This window comes from Dipodomys spectabilis, unplaced genomic scaffold, assembly GCF_019054845.1.
Source record: "Dipodomys spectabilis isolate Male_0828 unplaced genomic scaffold, ASM1905484v1 ptg000096l, whole genome shotgun sequence".
Taxonomy (NCBI): Eukaryota; Metazoa; Chordata; class Mammalia; order Rodentia; family Heteromyidae; genus Dipodomys; species Dipodomys spectabilis.
Window position 1 is genome coordinate 34429230 of NW_024870773.1, and position 20134 is coordinate 34449363.

Sequence of the window (20134 nt, forward strand, 5' to 3'; positions counted from 1 at the left end):
ATCTCGAGGTCGTGTGTACCTGGGAGTCTGGGGCATGCCCGAATAAACCTCTTGCTGATTGCATCCACACAAGTGGTCTCGTTGTTCCTTGGGAAAGGGTCTCTCTAGATTGAAAGGCACCCCACCCTGTCGGGGGTCTTTCATCTGGGGGCTCGTCCAGGATAGAGACCCCCCACCCAGGGACCACCGACCCATTTCCGGGAGGTAAGCTGGCCAGCGTCTGTGTGTTGTCTGTGTGTTGTCTGCGTGTTGTCTGAAATTAAGGTGTGTGGTCAATTGCTTTGCGTTTTTGATTTTGGGAGTCGGCCGTACTCGTCTGAATCTGGCGGACCCGAGGAGGAGCTGACGAGCTCATACTCCCGACCGCAGCCCCCAGGAGACGTCCTGGAGGTGTCCGGAGCCTGAAAAAGTGGCTCATCCAGAGCCTGAAAAAGTGGCTCATCCGGAGCCTGAAAAAGTGGCTCATCCGGGGCCTGAGAAAGTGGCCCATCTGGAACCCGGTCCTTTTGGACGCGTGGTTCGTCTGGGAGAGGAGAGATCCGGACTCTCGACACAGTCTCCATCTGGTTTTTGCTTTCGGTTTGCTGCCGAAGCCGCGCAGCGAAAGTAAGTGTAGTCTGTATTTGTTTTCTGTTTGTGTCTGTGTTACGATTTACTATGGGACAGACTGTCACAACCCCCCTTAGCCTTACTTTACAGCACTGGAAGGATGTTCAAGTGACAGCCAGCAATCTTTCGGTGGAAGTCTGGAAGAGAAAATGGACAACCTTCTGTTCATCAGAATGGCCCACCTTTAATGTTAATTGGCCACGGGAAGGAACCTTTAACTTGACTATTGTTTTACAGGTCAAGGCCAAAATAATGGACCCGGGACCACATGGACACCCAGACCAGGTCCCTTATATTGTTACCTGGGAGGCTCTTGTTTTAGACCCTCCCCCTTGGATTAAGCCCTTTTTATTCGCCCTAAACCTCAAAGTCCCTACCCCCTTAACCATCCCATCTGCCCCCCAGCTTTCTCTCCCACTCCTTCCTTCCCCAACTCCCCATCCCCCTCCAAATACTTCACTTTACCCAGCCCTTGTTCCTTTAGAAAATAAAAAGCAGGCTCCAGAAAAGGACAGGCCTACTGCCCCGAAGGTTTTACCACCGGGGGAAGACGTCCTGCTGGACTTACTGACCGAGGATCCGCCACCCTATCAAGGGGCCGCTCCCCAACCTTCGGGAGCGGAAGCTGCCGCTCCTCAACCACCTGCCGACCCCGCACCATCCCCAATCGCTGGCCGGCTTCGAGAACGCCGGGAACAGGCCACAGACTCTGCCACCACCTCTCGAGCCTTCCCCTTGCGCGCGGGGTTGGGTGGGCAGTTACAGTATTGGCCTTTCTCAGCCTCCGACTTATATAACTGGAAAAATAACAATCCTCCCTTTAGCCAAGATCCCTCCAAATTAACTTCTTTAATTGAATCTATTTTGGTAACTCATCAACCTACTTGGGATGATTGCCAACAGCTATTACAGGTACTACTGACTACTGAGGAAAGACAACGCGTTTTCCTCGAAGCAAGGAAAAACGTCCCCGGAGAGAATGGGCGTCCCACTCAACTACCCAATGTGATAAACGCTGCTTTTCCTTTGGAACAGCCGAACTGGGATTTTGACACCCCTGAAGTCAGCTCCAGATATCAGAAAGAAATTAGAAAGGCAGGAAAATCTCCAGACAATGTCCCTACACGACTTGCTCAAGGAAGCCGAACGCATTTATAATAAAAGAGAGACTCCAGAAGAGAAGGAGGAAAGGCTCAGAAAGGAAGCAGAAGAGAGGGAGAGTGCACGCGATCGTAAAAGAACTAAAGAAATGAGTAAGTTACTGGCCACCATAGTAACAGGGCAGAGACAGGATAGACAGAAGGGAGACAGGCAGGGTACCCAAGTGGAGAAGGATCAGTGTGTATACTGTAAAGAAAAAGGGCATTGGGTGAGAGACTGTCCAAAAAGACCCCGGGGACCTCGAAGACCAAGACCCCAAACATCCCTGTTAACTCTGGATGATTAGGGGGGTCCAGGCCAGGAGCCCCCCCCTGAGCCTAGGATAACTCTGGAAGTTGGGGGGCAACCCGTCACCTTCCTGGTGGACACGGGGGCCCAACACTCGGTGCTGACCACAACCCCCGGACCCCTGAGTGACCGATCAGCCTGGGTCCAAGGAGCCACTGGAGGAAGGCGGTACCGATGGACCACCGACTGTAAAGTACAGCTGGCTACCGGTAAGGTGACGCACACTTTCTTGCATGTTCCCGACTGCCCCTATCCCCTGCTGGGAAGAGACTTGCTTACTAAATTAAGGGCGCAAATTCATTTCGAGGAAACGGGGGCACGCATTACCGGACCCAAGGGACAGCCATTGCACGTACTGACTCTTGGGATAGAGGACGAGTACAGGTTGTATGAACAAGAAAAGAGCAAAGAAGACCCGTGTATACATTCCTGGGTACAAAAATTCCCGCAAGCTTGGGCTGAGACGGGAGGCATGGGCTTGGCCGTCCACCAGTCCCCTCTAGTAATTCTGCTAAAAGCCACTGCCTTACCTATATCCATCAAGCAATACCCGTTGTCCCAGGAAGCCCGCCAGGGAATTCGCCCTCACATAAAGAGACTGCTGGACCAAGGAATACTAACCCCCTGCCAGTCTCCTTGGAATACCCCACTACTCCCAGTCAAAAAGCCGGGAACCCAGGACTATAGACCAGTGCAGGACTTGAGAGAAGTCAATAAGCGGGTTGAGGACATCCACCCCACGGTCCCTAATCCATATAACCTACTGAGTGGACTGCCCCCTACTCACGTCTGGTATACGGTTTTGGATTTAAAGGACGCATTTTTCTGCTTGCGAATCCACCCCAGTAGCCAACTTATTTTTGCCTTCGAATGGAAGGATCCAGAATTGGGAGTATCAGGACAATTGACTTGGACTAGGCTACCCCAGGGATTTAAAAACAGCCCTACACTGTTTGATGAGGCGTTACACCGAGACCTAGCCGATTTTAGAATCCAACACCCAACCTTAAAATTGCTCCAATAGGTAGATGATCTTCTATTGGCAGCCCAGACAGAGGAGGACTGTAAATCAGGAACTGAAGCCCTCTTGCAGGCCCTAGGCACCCTAGGATACAGGGCCTCCGCAAAGAAGGCGCAAATTTGCCAAAAGCAAGTCACATATTTAGGATATCAGATCAAGGATGGGCAGAGGTGGCTGACAGAGTCTCGCAAACGAGCAATTATGGATATTTCCCCACCCCAGAGCCCAAAACAACTGCGGGAATTTCTGGGTACAGCTGGATTTTGTCGTCTATGGATCCCCGGCTTTGCGGAAATGGCCGCCCCTCTGTACCCGCTGACAAAACCAGGGACGTTGTTTGCCTGGGGAGAGATCCAACAAAAAGCCTTCAAAAACATCAAGGAGGCCCTTTTACACTCCCCGGCTTTAGGATTGCCAAATCTAACCAAACCTTTTGAGCTATTTGTAGATGAAAAACAAGGGTACGCAAAAGGAGTCCTAACCCAAAAGCTGGGACCCTGGAGACGTCCTGTGGCCTATCTCTCCAAAAAGCTGGATCCGGTTGCTTCCGGTTGGCCCCCATGCCTGCGGATGGTAGCGGCCATTGCAGTTCTGGTAAAAGACTCGGGTAAGCTCACCCTGGGACAGCCGCTTATCATTCTGGCCCCACATGCAGTAGAGGCCCTGGTCAAACAACCACCAGACCGCTGGCTTTCTAACGCCCGCATGACGCACTACCAAGCCATGCTCCTGGATAAAGACAGAATACAGTTCGGGCCTGTGGTAACTTTAAATCCAGCCACCTTGCTACCACAACCGGGGGAGGCGGAACCCCATGACTGCTTGCAAATTCTGGCCGAAGTACATGGAACCCAACCCAACTTGACCGACCAGCCCCTCCGAGATGCTGATTTCACCTGGTACACAGATGGGAGCAGCTTCTTGGACAACGGGGAGCGAAAGGCTGGAGCCGCTGTCACCACCGAGACTGAGGTAATTTGGGCCAAGGAACTTCCGCCCGGAACGTCGGCTCAGCGTGCCGAACTGATCGCCCTGACCCACGCACTTAGAATGGCAAAGGACAAGAGACTCAATGTCTACACTGATAGTCGCTATGCCTTTGCTACAGCTCATGTGCATGGAGAAATCTATCGCAGGCGGGGCTTACTGACCTCAGAGGGCAAGGAAATCAAGAACAAGCCTGAAATCTTGGCCCTACTCGAGGCCTTGTTCTTGCCCCAGAAACTGAGCATTATGCACTGTCCGGGACACCAAAAAGGACAGACCCCGGAAGCAAGGGGCAAACGACTAGCTGATGAGACGGCCCGAAAGGCAGCGCTAACAGGGACCCTAAAAACCCCAGTCCTCCCGGTAGCGGCTAAACCTCAGACAAAAAGACTCAGTCCGCTCCCATACAGTCCAGAGGACATGGACGACCTAAAGAAAATGGGGGCCACTTTTGACCCCGGAGAAGGGATTTGGACATATGATGAAAAAACAGTTTGGCCCAGAAAATGGACTCATCAGATGATAGACCGCCTCCATAAACTAACCCACCTCAGCAACCGAAAAATGAAGACCCTCCTTGACCGTGAAGAGGGACTGAAGTATCTCCTGGGAAAAGAAGACAGCCTACAATCGGTGACAGATCAGTGCACAATATGCGCACGCGTCAACGCCGGAAAGACCAAAGTAGGACCAGGAGTGCGGGTGCGGGGACAGCGGCCAGGGACCCACTGGGAGATCAACTTCACAGAAATAAAACCTGGACAGTATGGATATAAGTATCTCCTAGTGTTCGTGGACACATTTTCAGGATGGGTAGAAGCTTTCCCTACCAAACAAGAAACCTCCAGAGTGGTAACAAAGAAACTGATGGAAGAAATTTTTCCCGGGTATGGTATGCCACAGGTGTTGGGGACTGACAATGGGCCCGCGTTCGTCTCCCAGCCCCTCTTTACAAGCTCACTTGCAGGCACTTCAGATCGTCCAGCGTGAAGTCTGGAAGCCTCTTGCGGCGGCATATCGGGATCACCAGAACCACCCCGTCTTGCCTCACAGCTTCCAGATAGGGGATTCCGTGTGGGTCCGCCGTCACCAGACAAGAAATTTGGAACCCCGGTGGAAAGGCCCGTACATCGTTCTCCTTACCACACCTACAGCTGTAAAGGTAGACGGGATCGCCGCCTGGATCCACGCGTCCCACGTCAAGGCTGCCCGGGCCCCGGAGAAAGCCTCAAAAACACCAGCCTGGAAAATACAACGCACTCAAAATCCCCTTAAGATAAGACTTTCGCGAGCATGATTTCCCTCTTTTGCCTTATGCTATCCCAATTGTGTCTTGCCTCTCCCAACCCACATCAGCCTGTGCTACAAACTTGGCAGGTCATGTCTGGTACTGCGGATGTAATCTGGCAGATTAGTTCTAGAGACCATCCCTGGGGTACTTGGTGGCCGGACCTTACTCCTGATTTTTGCCAATTAGCGGCTGGGATAACTTCGGGCCAATGGGACATACCTAATGCCATGTTTACTGATATTCCTGTAAACAGCTGCCCGAGCCTTTGGGACTATAGTTATCTTCTTTCCCATGGCGAGCCTCATAATCAGTATGGTTGCTGTTCACCTGACAAAAGAGAGGAGCTGGCCAGACATGATTTCTATGTCTGCCCTCGGGACGGCAGGTCCCGAGCTGCTGTCCATACATGTGGACAGTCGGATGTATACTATTGTGCCTCATGGAATTGTGAAACAACGGGAGATGCATATTGGAAACCCAGCTCCTCCGACTTAATTGATGTAAGAAAAGGAGGCGCCTGGGCTACTTCATGTAAAACCAATGCCACCTGCTTGCCCCTCAAAATATCCTTTACAGATAAAGGTAAACTTTTACTTCCAGCTTTATGGATGACAGGCAGACAGTGGGGGCTAAGATGGTATTTAACCGGCCCAGACTTAGGGGTGACATTTCAAATTAGGTTACATAAAGAAGTAACCCCTATCCTATCCATCGGGCCCAATCCAATTTTATCAGACCACAGGGCCCCTGCCGGAAACCCCACTAAATCTACCCTTTCCCCCGCATTTACTTCCTCTCCCCCGTCCACCCCCATGGCTGTTCCAGCCTCGCTTGGGACAGGAGATAGGCTTATTAACCTGGTCAAAGGAGCCTATGCCACCCTAAACCATGCCGACCCTAACCGCACTGAAAACTGTTGGCTCTGCCTAACCCCCAGCCCTCCTTACTATGAGGGCATTGCTGTAAATACCAGAGTTTCCAACTACACCAGCCCTCCTGCCAGTTGTAGATCTTTACCCAGTCATCAGCTGACCCTTCCCGAAGTATCAGGAGGCGGAATGTGCTTGGGTAACGTCCCTTTATCCCACAAAATCCTATGTAACACAACTCAGGCAGTCCTTCCTGGGTCATACTACTTGGTTCCCCAAGATGGACTTTATTGGGCTTGTAACACCGGCCTCATCCCATGTGTGTCAGCAGCTGTCTTTAACCGAAGCCAGGATTATTGTGTACTTGTACAAGTTTGGCCCCGCATCACCTACCATCCTGATGACTTTGTCTTACGGTATTTTGAGGACCCTATACATAGAAACAAAAGAGAACCTGTAACCATTACCTTAGCTGTTCTCCTAGGTCTTGGAGGGATATCGGCCGGAATCGCCACAGGAACCACGGCCCTGATTAGGACAGACCAGTACATGCTCCTCCAACAAGCTATGAATGATGATCTAAAAGCCCTGGAAAAATCCGTTCGGGCGCTAACTGACTCCGTAAGCTCCTTAGCCGAGGTAGTCCTCCAAAATCGGAGGGGGTTAGATTTGCTTTTTCTTAAAGAAGGAGGCCTATGTGCTGCCCTAAAAGAAGAGTGTTGCTTTTATGCTAACAAAACAGGAGTGGTAATTAAAACCCTAGATAAACTTAAAGAAAGGTTAGAAAAAAAGACAGCGGGAATTAACATCCCAACAGAGCTGGTACGAAGGATTATGGAACAAGTCCCCATGGTTCACCACCCTACTGTCCTCCCTAATGGGACCAATAATATTATTGATGATAATTCTTACCCTAGGCCCAAGCATTGTAAACCGCTTGGTACAATTTGTAAAAGACCGCCTATCGGTAGTACAGGCCCTGGTGCTAACCCAACAATACCATCAACTTAAAACAACAGAGGAAGCCCTGGTTGAATGAAGGATTTCATTCAGGCAAAAAGAAAATGGGGGAATGAAAGACCCTAGCATATGCCTTGCCACTAGGTCCCCCTAGACAACTTGCTGACCAACCTCCTTCCGCGAAACTATGTGGGTGGAAAAACACCGGAGAAGGCGAGGCAGGATGTTGTGGTTAAACCGTTAACCGGGAATGAGGAACAAAGGGTCTCTGAGTTAACAATTACAGGGCAAGCAAGTACGGACATGTACAGACATGTTAGCCAACCCCACCCTGCCGTGGAAAGTCCCAACACCCCCTTGAGCGGACCTTGCCTAACCCGCTCGCCTGACTCAAGCCCACCAATCCCTACCCTACACATAACTAAAATCAGCCAATCAACACCCTGTAACCATGCATCTCGCTTCTGTAACCCTGCTTCCAGCTGCCCCATAAAAGAGGGTGCTCTCAGCTACTTGGGCGCGCAAGTCTCCCGATAGACTTTGTCGCCCCAGGTACCCGTGTAACAGGTTCCCAGCCACCGACCCGAACCTTGTGGATCTCGAGGTCGTGTGTACCTGGGAGTCTGGGGCATGCCCGAATAAACCTCTTGCTGATTGCATCCGCACAAGTGGTCTCGTTGTTCCTTGGGAAAGGGTCTCTCTAGATTGAAAGGCACCCCACCCTGTCGGGGGTCTTTCAAAAAGAATGTACTCTGTTTCTAATCTTTATGGAGGGAGTATGGTTGAAACCTCTTAGAAGAGAAAAATATTCATTAATTTCATTATAAAGGTCACAATTATATCTAGTCTTTGTTCTCTACCTCAAAATTAATATTGAGTCTTATGTATACAAAACCCAAAACTACATCATGATTTGTTTATTTATTTAAAAAAAGAACAAACTCAATCAAATACAGAAGGAAGCAGGAGCTGTTAACCCATCTCTCCCTTCCTATCTGTTTTATGGAGAGATTTTATTGGCAGTATAAGGGGATTGGATGATGATCAGGAGTGTCTTAGGGTTCTTTTGCAGTGGTATAGATGGTTCTCAGTATCCTTGACAAATGACATGTTTCTTTAAGTAGGCATCGATGGATTTATCACATTCTGCCAGGAAACTGTTACTTTGTGATACCAGTAGTTCATTGATGGGAGAACTTGCATCTTCTACAAGTGACCATTCATGAAAAGCTGTTTATAACCATTATTGATTAGATTCAGTTGGCTTTCCCAGATATAAGCATCTAACTATGCAAGAAATTTGTAACAGGCCTCAATATATTTTAAAAGCTATAGAAATAGAATTCATTTTCTTCCAGGTGGCTTACAAAAACTAGATATGTTTTCCTAAAGTAAGCTTTAAAATCTAGAAAGGTTATTGTCTGATCTACTATATTAGCTCCTGAAGAGTGTTTGCCCCATAACTAGTGGGATTTTAGTAGATAAGGCAGATGCAAAACAAAGGTATTTTTGCACAAAACACAAAATAATTTATGTGGAGTTATTTGAGTTGTAATTGACAATACCCACATAACTCAAGAAAAATCTGAACAGTCAAGTCTTTCCACTTCTCTAAGCCTACTGCAATTCAATATATGGTTTTGTCCAATATTTTTATGTGGCTGTCAATTCTTCACTGAGATTAAACATAAAATAATTTCATTTTATTTTTAGTTTTTACAACTTTGTTTCTGAAGATTTCTCTGTCACATAAAACAACATTAGAGTAAATGTACTCTATTTTGTTCTGTTAATCTGACTTCTTTTCTTATAGTACTAGAAATTGAACCAAAGTCCTGTGTTTGCTAGTCAAGCACTTCACTACTGATATTAAATCCTTATTTTGCTTTGGAAAAGGGTCATGCAGTTATCTTTGTCTGGGCTGGCCTTGGAATTGTGCTCCTTCTGTTTCATCTTCCGAGTACCAGTGATGACAGGGAGTACTTCAACACACTCAGCAAGTTCATCTGCATTTTGCTATAGAAGATTTGACTGTGACCTCTATGATGGGTAAGGAAAAGTGTCACATCTTTCTGCTTGTACATAGTATAGCAAATTCCTTAGTTCTGACACATTACAGATATTTATGAAAAATAAGGAGACTGTGGGGGTTCCCATACGTCTCACCACATAGTGTAAAGTGATGGTGGTTTGTGACAGAAAACTTGGTCAGGCCTGCCATTCTGGAGGGTAAGACTCTAACTAGTACTTCATATAGCTGTGAATACTTCCCAGGGCTTATGAACTAATGTAGAACAAAGAGAACAATGCTACCAAGACAAGATTTTGAGTGAGAGAATGATGACTCACATGTGGCACACCAAGGAGAAATTTTGTTCTGTCTCTTTCTCATGTGACCTCAGGTCATAAGTAAACCTACTTAACCTTGTAACCAACTATTTAAACCAAGAGCTACAGTGCAGCTCTAATACTGCTTCTGATTTAGAATAATATCCCTTTGTGGTTTGTCGGAATGTGCAGTATAATATTCATTACTTTTCCACTTACTTGATCTAGAAATAAATTGTTAGCTTACTCTAAGGTTAATGAACTGAATGAAGTAATGGATTGAAAAAATTGCATTATTTTTATGTAATTTTAAAGGCAATTCTTAAAGAAGACTCTAATTTAATGAATTTATTTAATTTTCCTCCTGGTAACATTTAGCACTATGTTTAGTTTTCAGGAGAATTCTTAAATAATTATTGAATTCCTTTGTGACTTCACTGTGGTAAAATCTTCACTAGCTTAATGCTACACTTTAAATGAAATGAAATATCACAGAAAATGCAATACTGTGAGACTATTTCAAGTCAATACCATTGAGAGTATTGACTTAAAGCATTCTTTCCAAGACTATTGGCTGCTGGAGGCTGATAGTCACTCATGCTATTGAGTTACTGTTATAGCTGAGGAACTCTATTGTTATTAAAGAATAAAATCAAGCAGGTAGCTAAGTCCACAGTGGATTAGTTTGTTAATCTATTCTCAGAACTCTGAGGTATAACTTAAATATTTACTGATAGCAACCCCATTTGATGATACATCCAATTTCATCATGGAAGCTTTCCTCTGTGAGTTTAATAGAGGAACCACACAGATATTCATGGCATACATAAAACTTTCAGTCAATTACAACTCAAAATAGTTGGATGTAAAGTATTTTGTGTTTTGTGCAAAAATACCTTTCTTTTACATCTACTTTATCTAAACATATTTGCTTTATGCAAGACAAACTCACATTTCAGGCTGGATGCTTATAATCTTTGCTTGCAAAGAGCTGAGATGTGAAGGCAATGGTTTGAAGCCAGCCGAGGCAGGAAAGTCTTATGTCCAATCAAACAACAGAAAAACTGAAGTAAACCCATGGCTCAAACAGTAGAACATGAACCTTGAGTACAGTAGCTCAGTGACAGTTCTGGAGTCCTGAGTTCAAGCCCCAAAATACACACACACACACACACACACACACACACACACACACACACACACACACACACACACACCACTACCACCACCACCATCACCACCAACAGCAACAACACCCCCACCCAAAAAAAAAACCCTTACCTTTTCAGAAATACAAAAATAAACTGAAGTAGTAAATTGTTGAATTTATGATATCATATATATTTTACTTTTTAGTTTGGTCCTTTTCCTTCCCTAGATTCATGTTGATGAATGAAACAAATTGTGACACACTAACACTTAAGTAAAAAATAAATGATGAAAGTTTTGTTTAAAGCAGAGAATATTTCATTTGGCTTTGCAATTTGGCATCCCAAGCCTTGTTGTTTATTAAATAAACATGGCAACTGAATGGTCAATACTCATTCTCTAATTGTCTGCATTTTTTCTCCTTGTAATGGCTCAGAGGACCTTCACTTATCAAGCTAAAACATGTTCACACTGCACATATTTTAATATAATCATCAAATTTGGTATTTTTATTGTTAGTTATTTCTAAATTTCCTTCTTTTTTCGGGTGGGGGGTCTGGTCTTGGGGCCTGAACTCTGGGCCTGGGTGCTGTCCCTCAGAGCTTCAGCTCAAGGCTAGCACTCTACCACTTGAGCCACAGCGCTACTTCTGGCTTTTTTTTCTGCTTATGTGATGCTGAGGAATCAAACCCAAGGCCTCATGCATGCAAGGCAAGCGCTCTACCACTAAGCCACCTTCCCAGCCCTCTAAATTTCCTTCTAATGTAAATGAAAAGTAGTTTGAGTCATTTTATTTATGTCAATGAACTCTGATCTGGAGTGCTTAAAAATAAGGTTCTTTGAAACTTTTGGCATTTTTCCAAGGCATAAATATGCCCACTGTGTACATTGCAAACTGTTCATGAGACAACTCTGAGATTAGGTGAAAGAAGACACTATCAACTTATTGAGACTCTTTAAGCAGGTCCAGTGCATCATGAAATTTTGTAATTTCATGCCCATGGGACATAGAAAGTGGAATGTCTAAAATGTATTAGAAAAAATACAGCTAAATGTAGGCATGTTGAGGAAAGGTTAACCTTCACTAAGTCAATATATTATATCTACATTATAACTAGGGTCTGTGTTAATGCAGTGACTTTTTCATTATTGAACAATACATTAAATTAATGCTATCCATAGAAGTAATTACAAACAATTTCAAGGAGAAACTTTGTTAGCTTTTCAAAGTCACTAATGAGAAGTATTATGATCTTTTGGAATTAGCATAAATCCAAAACAAATACAGATTTATCTTGTAAATCCCTTTTGTTATTCTACTTTATCTTTTATTATGGATTCTGAGAATAAAATTACTGACAGTAAAAATATGTAAATTAAAAGACATTATAAAGAATATTGAATGCTGTAGTTTAGCACTGTTAAATTCAAATAATAAAAAAATAGTCTGCTATTACCCTTCTTACCAGTCAACCAAGAGAAACCTGCTAGAAGGATAATGTTTCTAACAAATGTAAGCATTCTTGTCTTATTTCTGTTTAGATCTTAAAACAATCATTACATCATCAGAGAAGTACATCCAAAAATGCAACTTTTATCAGTAAGAAGTAAAACTCAACAACAAACAACAGTACTCATTTATTTAGTTCTATGCTGTGATGATATAAATACTTGTATTAAAACTATAAGAGCAGGTCGCTGGTGGCTCATGCCTGTAATCCTAGCTACTCAGGAGTCTGAGATCTAAGGATCCCGGTTCAAAGCCAGCCCAGGCAGGAAACTCTGTGAGACTCTTATCTCCAATAAACCACTAGAAAACTGGAAGTGTTGCTGTGGCTCAAGTGGTAGAACACTTGCCTTGAGCAGAAGAGCGCAGGGACAGCGCCCAAGCCCAGAGTTCAAGCCCCACAACAGACAAAAAAAACAAAACAACACAAACAAACAAAACTATAAGAAAGGGTGTCAAATGTTTATGACATACTCATGGATTCAAATTCTATGATTTCATTGAATAGAACACTACAACTTTGTCTTCCCAACCAGAGAATACTTCCCTCAATGTGAGATTAAGGGCATTAAGCAGTGTTTGATAGAGTCCTTGCACACAACCGAGAAAAATACATAACCAAAGAATAGGAACTCACCATATGAATGTACATAGTTAGAACTGAATAAGAAAGTAAGAGACACAAATGTTTAGGAAAACTCCCCTCTCTGCTCCCCTTCTCTCCCTTTCCCTCCCCTCCTCTCTCCTTTTGTTCCCTTGACAATGGGGTTTGAACTCAGGGCTTGAAGCTTACAAGAAAAGTGCTCTACCAATTCACCCACAAACTTAGCCTTTTGTTTAGTTTTTCTTTTGTTTTACCAATGAGGTTTATCTTTTGTTCCTTGGGGCCAGTCTTGGATATCTACCTTTAGCCTGTAGCTTAGTGCATAACTATAATTATCGACATCTACCCTTGCCCTATTTGTACATATGGGTGTTTTATAGAGATGATGTTTTGCCTGGACAGACCTCAAGTGGAAAGTCTTCTAATTTGTGAGTACTGTGAATATTTGAAAATTTATGAGCAACTGCATCCTAGCTTGAACTCCCTCCCTTTTTTTTTGCCAGTCCTGGGACTTGAACTCAGGACTGGGTGCTGACCCTGAGCCTTTTTGTATTCAAGGCCATTGCTCCAGTGTTTTCTGAGTAGTTATTGGAAATAAGACTCTATGTTGGAAATGAACTATACAACTTAGGGTGGGGGAGCAAAAAACTGGGAGCAAACAAAGGATAGAGTGACACGGTTCAAAAAGAAATACACTCATTACCTGACTTAAGTAGCTGTAACATTACCTTTACAACAAAATTTTTCAAAATTAGTCTCAAGGACTTTTCTGCCTGTCCTAGCTTCAAGCTGTGATCCTCAGATCACCAGTGCACTGCCTCTTTCCCTCTTTTTATATCACATACAATATTGCACATACAACAATGATTTGTGAAAAAATATGTTGAGAATACAAATGGAGCTATTAAAATCAAAATACTTTCCAGCACCAGTAGCTCATATATGTGTGTGTGTATGTGTGTGTGTGTGTATATATATATATATATATATATATATATATATATATATATATATATATATATATATACATAGATACCAGTAAGGGCTATTATTAATTATTCATGACAAATATCTCCAACCATCCTTTTTCTGGATATTTGGAGATGGAGTCTCACAAATCTTTGCTTGTGTTGGCTTCCAATAATAATCATCCAGATTTCAGCCTCCTGAGTAAATAGGATTATAGGCATGGGCTACAGGTGAATTTACATGTTTAATATTAGAGTGATTTTGATTATAAGCTTTCACCTAACACTATCTCAAGGGTTCTCATTTCTTCTGCTTCAAAAGCATCAAACAATGGAATGACACAAATGATAAATATTGTTTAGGGGTAACAATTTTATGCTTTTTCTTTTTAGCAAACTAGATTTGTTTGACCTGACAATCTATACTATTTTCGATATAGTGGGTGGTATAATTGATTTGTGGGAGGAAATAAAGTGTGAGGAATGCAATACTTTGGAAGAGAAATGCTCAAGTTATGAAATCATGACAGATGGAGTAGTAAAACATCTAGATATATTCACAACACCTGTGACAGTGTAATCTATAAACATCACAAAACAAGCTGAAACCTTTCTGCACCCTGGAAACTAGCTGTGCTTCATTCTGCATCCTAGCCCAGGGTTGCCTCCTGCTGTCTATTTGTGGCTCCATGTGCCTATGTTGGTAACTTTCCTTGAACATTATCCACAATGCCTGCTTGTAAATACATTGTGTGACAAGACTGTAAATTACAGCAGTTTGTTTTCAATATAACGGAGAAATTGTCAGAAAATCTTGACTGAAATATGCCTGTGGTTTTCATCCATGGCATCCCTAAAATTGTTTTCACTTCCTCACCTGAGGGGAAAACTGACACTCAGGAGAAAATACACATTTGAACTTCCAATCACTTCCAATGACTTCCAATGCTATTACTGGCTTAATACCATCATTGAAAATACCTGAAGAAAATCATGATAGCCAAGCACTGGTGGTTCACATTTGTAAGCCTAGCTATGCAATGAGACCTGACTATCCAGGCTCTAAGCCAGCCGAGACAGACAAATCCAAGATTCTTATCTCTTATTAGCTAGCAAAAAGCCAGAAGTGGAGACATGGCTCAAGTTGAAAGGGGGGAGGATCGGGTAGGAGGGGGTAGGGTGGGGGTATGGGAAGGGATGGGAAGGGGAAACAAAGGGGGAGGCAACAATGCTGGATAAGAAATGTACTCATCTTACCCATGTAATTGTAACCCCTCTGCATGTTATTTTCACAATAAAAAAAGAAAAAGTCATGCAAGAATAACAGGCTTTGAGTTCAAGCCCTAGTACAAGAAAAAATAATCTTCATTAGGAAATTGCAAAGCTATCTGTGAATGTGTTAAATGCTTGGGAATTTATGCATGTTTCTACAAGTCTGTGCACTTAGTAAATTTATAAAGCATCATTGTCTGAATAATGTTATTTATCGCTTCTCCAAAAGCTTACTTCCCAAAACAAAGTTGCGTTGATTTCCTCCCACAGCTATTGTTGGCTTGAGTAGTTTGATGTAGGACTGGATGGACCAAGCTTGGCCGTATGCTATAGGTGGGGCATATGTAATCTCAGTTCTCATACACCAAACACTGTTTCCCTAATGCATATTCTTAGACTTAGGATGAATGTGAACTGAGCATTTCATCCCATCTGCTCACATCTCACTGGACTAAGATCAAACCAAATGCCATGAGTCCTGGGCAGTATCTGAATTCTTTTCATTTGGGTAAGGCTGAAAAGTCCTGTGGAGAAGTTTATGGATGCATATCTTGACTAAGACATTGTCATTTGCCTCAGACAATGAGTGTATGACATGTAATTTGAAAGCATACCTAATTATGCAGTAATATACAAATATATTTGTAAGAAGGATGTTCTAATATTTCTCCTTACAACTGGAATGAATTTACTATAATTTTACTAAGAGTTCATAGTGCCAAGTTCTTTTATATTGTATTGATAGTCTTCATATTTCATGTTAGAAGGTTGCTCTTGCTCTACTGTGATTACTAACATCAATTTATTGCTTCATTCTGTGACATCAACAAATTATGTCACTTCTGGCCAGAGCACTTATATGACAACTGGACTGTTACATTCTCTCAGATTTTGTAGTTGCACCAGGGAAAATGCATCTTCATGCAATTTAAAGGCATTCATTTGCTTCAACAATTGTTAGTTTCCTCTTCTTCTTCCATATCAGTTTTATGCTTGTAGTGTAATATTGATTTTAGTCATTTATATCTATAGATTTTCTATCTATCTGTCTGACTATGTATGTATGTATGTATCTATCTATCTATCTATCTGGAGAAAAGCTGTGATGGCCTATCTGTGAAGAACTAGCAGTTAGACACCAATCATTCACACATATAATCCTAGCTATTTTAGAAGGTGAAATCTGAGAATCATAGTACAAATCTATCCCAGGTAGGAAAGTCCATGACTCTTTTATCTCCAATTCCATGACTCCTTTATCTCCAATTAAGCAGCAAAAAGCTAGAAGTGAAGCTGTGACTCAAGTGGTAGAGCACTAACCTTGAGCAAAAAGTTCAGGGATAGTACCCAAGCCCTGAGTTTAAGCCCCAGACTCAGCACAATAAAACACAATTTAAAAAACCTGGCAATTATTTTAATATTCTAGGAACAACTTAGAGGTTTAAATGCTAAGTACACACATCAAATTCTTTTATTGGAGATATATGCTAAATAGCATAAATGGTTTTTTTGTTATATTTTTATCACTAAATATTTTTCCTTGAGAAATGTTTAAATCACTTAATTTTATTTACTATTCTCCTTAAATCTGTTGTTCATCAAATGTGCTAATGTGATGAGGAAAAATAACTAAAATATTATGTGTTTTTAGAATGTGAGTACATTTGTGATTATAAAACAGCCATTGCCAATGACAATGAAATGTTCAAAATTCCTAATTTTACAGATAAATTCAGTGCTGGACACAGTGGCTTGTGCCTATAATCTCAGTAACTCAGGAGACAGAATTTTGAATGATCTTAGTTCAAGGCCAGCCAGTTGAAAACAAAGTTAACAAGACATTAACTCAGCAAACAAGGGAGTTACAGAAACTCATTTCTGTGTGCCCAAGTATGTAGGAGGAATAGGTAAGAGGATCACAACCCTAATCTGCACCAGGCAATAAGGGAAACCTTGTCTGAAAAATAACCTAAATCAAAAAGGACTGGAGCTGTGGCTTGAGCCTTAAAGCACCTGCTTTATCAATAACCAGGCCCGAGTTCAACCTCCAGTAATACACCATACACATACAGAATGAAGAAAGAGAATAAAGAATAAAGAAGGGAGAAACACATTAATAGTAGGTAATGAAATATAAGATGTTCTTGTTTATTACATAAACAACTCACTAAAGAACCACTGAATACCTGTCAGTTACCCATGGACAGATATGATACCTGTTAGGATCCTTCACAACCATCACAGGGGACCATGCAGAGGCAGGCAGTCACAGGAGAAAGATTATTGTAAGGTTGTTAGAGGGACCATATCTCCTCTGGGAGAGGGGGCATATGGCATCTGCCCCTATCCAGGGGCAGTTCAACAAAACTCTAGTGGACTATGATCCCTATGAAGTAGGTTAAGTGATGCAGAATAAATAAAAACTTACTATGATTCTTGTGTATGCACAGTGGCTAACTTTGATGTCCAGAACACCCGATATCACACTAAGACCCCGCTCTGGGATCACACACTGTCAGGATGGAAGGTCCTTTCCTTTCCTGTGATCTCTGCATGCCCTATTATAATGCATAAGTTGCCTCAAACTGAGACAAAGGCCACTATATTCTTTTCTTATGGGTGCACTAACATATTGTCACATAGCATCTAAAAATTGTTATTACCCTATTTTCATCCTTCTGGGCCTGAAATCACTCTGCTTCAGGAGCTCTGGCTTCAGGAGCTCTGGAACTGCTTTGGTCTGATCCAGGTTGATCTTGTTCTATTTGTGGAATCCCCAGTTCAGACAGTTTTGACAGTCTTTAGTCTGCCCTCCATACAGCTACATTACTCCTTCAGAATAAAAATGTGTAGGAAGAAAAAGAATAGTGATTTTCAGCTTGTTTCCTTCCCTACTTTCTTTTCACAGGAAGTGATGGATCATTTACTTCTAGGAAAATGATTTAAAAAACACATAATGTTTATTATCTTTTTATAAGTGAGAGTAATGAATTTGTTTTCAGGAAGTCTTCAGAAATGTCAGTAAAATAATTCCTGGGATTCTGATGGTCATGTAAGAGCTGTTTGGACTTTGACATTTGGCAAATAAGAAAGGGAATACTTTTATGGAAGCTGTGATCTTTGAAATTTACTTTCAATTAAAATTCTAATCCTAAAACCTTTCTGGGAGATAATCATTACCCTTAAGGTACATAGTTTAATAGGGGAGATTTGAGGTGGGTGAGAAGAGCTAAGGTGGAAGGTGTTAGGTCTCTCCAGGCAAACTCTTCCCTTACCTATGCATCCCCTCTGTGCATGTGTGGCCTCTTCTCTGGAATTCGAGTGTGGAGCTCCTTTGGCAGTTCAGTCCATGGAAGGAGTCCAGGAGGCAGACTGAGAGAGGAGGGGGTTCAGTGACTCCCGACACTATCCCTTTCTTGCCAATGCACCATATGTAAGGTTTGGATAAAGGAGACCTCCACATAGTTGTTCAGGCAGAGGAGATATAAGGACTGAACCTGCAAGCCCCAGACAAGATGTAGTGTGCTGAGGTTGTAGAGATGGAGATGTGCAGAAAGAGTGTAGAGAAGAGAGAGAATGACAGAGATAGACAGAGGAGACAGAGACAGACAGAGACAGACAGAGAGACAGACAGACAGAGAGAAAGGGAGGGAGAGAGGGAGGACAAGCAGAAAGATGGAACTGTGTAGAAAGAAGGGAAGAGAAGGGGAGAAAGGAAGGACTAATCATGGAGGCTGATTATAAAGGGAGAGGGGGAGCAGGGTCCTCAATGTCAAATAAGGATTCAGGCACTTCAGGTTCAGGAGGAAACTTGGGGATCCCTGGTAACTTGGCAGAATAGGCTGCCTACATATCAAGAGGATAAGGAAAGTTGGACAGGATTGGCAGAGAGAAGGACTGACAAGTACATAGGGCATAGAAGGCCAGACCATTTACCATTGCAATGGCGTTCACCACCAAGGAACTCCTACTGCTGCCTTCTCCTGGACCAAATGACATCTTCACCTTCTACCTCTAATGTAGATGCCCCTTGCCAACAGGAAGTAGCCCCCTTTATAACTATCAAAATGTTGGAATGTTAGGTCTGCCCAGGAAAAATGGGCCCCTTCCCCTTTGTTTTCCCTCCATGTGCTGGTGGACCTTCCTAGAAGTCTCTGTCCAGCACTATTAACTGATACAACTGGAAGCAGTGCAAAGGCCCCCAGGCTCTGAGGTCATCAATGTGGCCACACCTCCTCCTCCTCCTCCTCTTCCTATATAATCAATTGCCATCATTAGTTCTTCCCCCTGCACCCCTTGTACTCCTTACACCCTCTATCTCGTGCAAGCTACAGTTTGTCCCCACCCCATTAAACTCTTTTCTGCCTGAACCATGTGGTGGTCTCCTTTTAGTTAACCTTACAGAAGGGGGAGAGGATCCAGAGGAGCAGAAATCTTACCCCATCTTTTCACCTTAGGTCCCTAGACACAGGTGTAGCCTGGTTTAGAAGAAAGGTGAGATGTGATTTAAATGAAGCTGAAGTTTGAATATTTGAACTAGATTAGGCTCTGAATAATTGAATATGACTGTTGAAAATCTATGGAAATTTTATAGGATTTAATTAAGGGTCAGGAAAGGAAGATTCAATATAGCATTAAAATAATTAAGGCTATATGCTCAAAACAATTAATTAGGTATATGGAGAGTCTGTGAGCAGTCTAAAGGAAAAGAAGACGTGAGAGAGGAGGAGTTATAATTTATGGAATGTGTTGTGGGGGTGAAGTCAATTATGTACTCACTCTGATTTGTGAATAGCCCAGATATGTGTGAGCATCTGGAGAGAGAAATGGGGATTAGGAAGGAGCACACGTAAGGAAGAGGAGAAGAAAGGGAGAACTGAATGGAGTGAGAGGAGTGGGGAGGGAGGGAAAAGGGATGAGGGATATTCATAAATGCTTGAATACCCATCTACCTAAATAGGTCAGAGATCTGCCAAAGACAAATGTCACCAAATACCAAAAGTCAGAATAGCTGAGAAAAGACTAAATTTAACTCTGTTAAATGAGTATGCGTGAACTGCTTTCACTGGACCGCGGGTAAGAAAGAAGGAATCAGAATTTTAAGAGGCCATTTCTTGCCC

At 42.9% G+C, this 20134-nt stretch overlaps 1 protein-coding gene across 1 annotated transcript; it reads left to right on the forward strand.

Annotated features, from left to right (window-relative positions):
• Positions 1-657: 657 nt before the first annotated feature.
• Positions 658-4983, forward strand: LOC122113017. The gene is given in 3 exon segments (XM_042685905.1): positions 658-1668; positions 1670-4928; positions 4931-4983. Coding segments are annotated over 3 exon segments (4323 nt in total).
• Positions 4984-20134: the final 15151 nt, after the last annotated feature.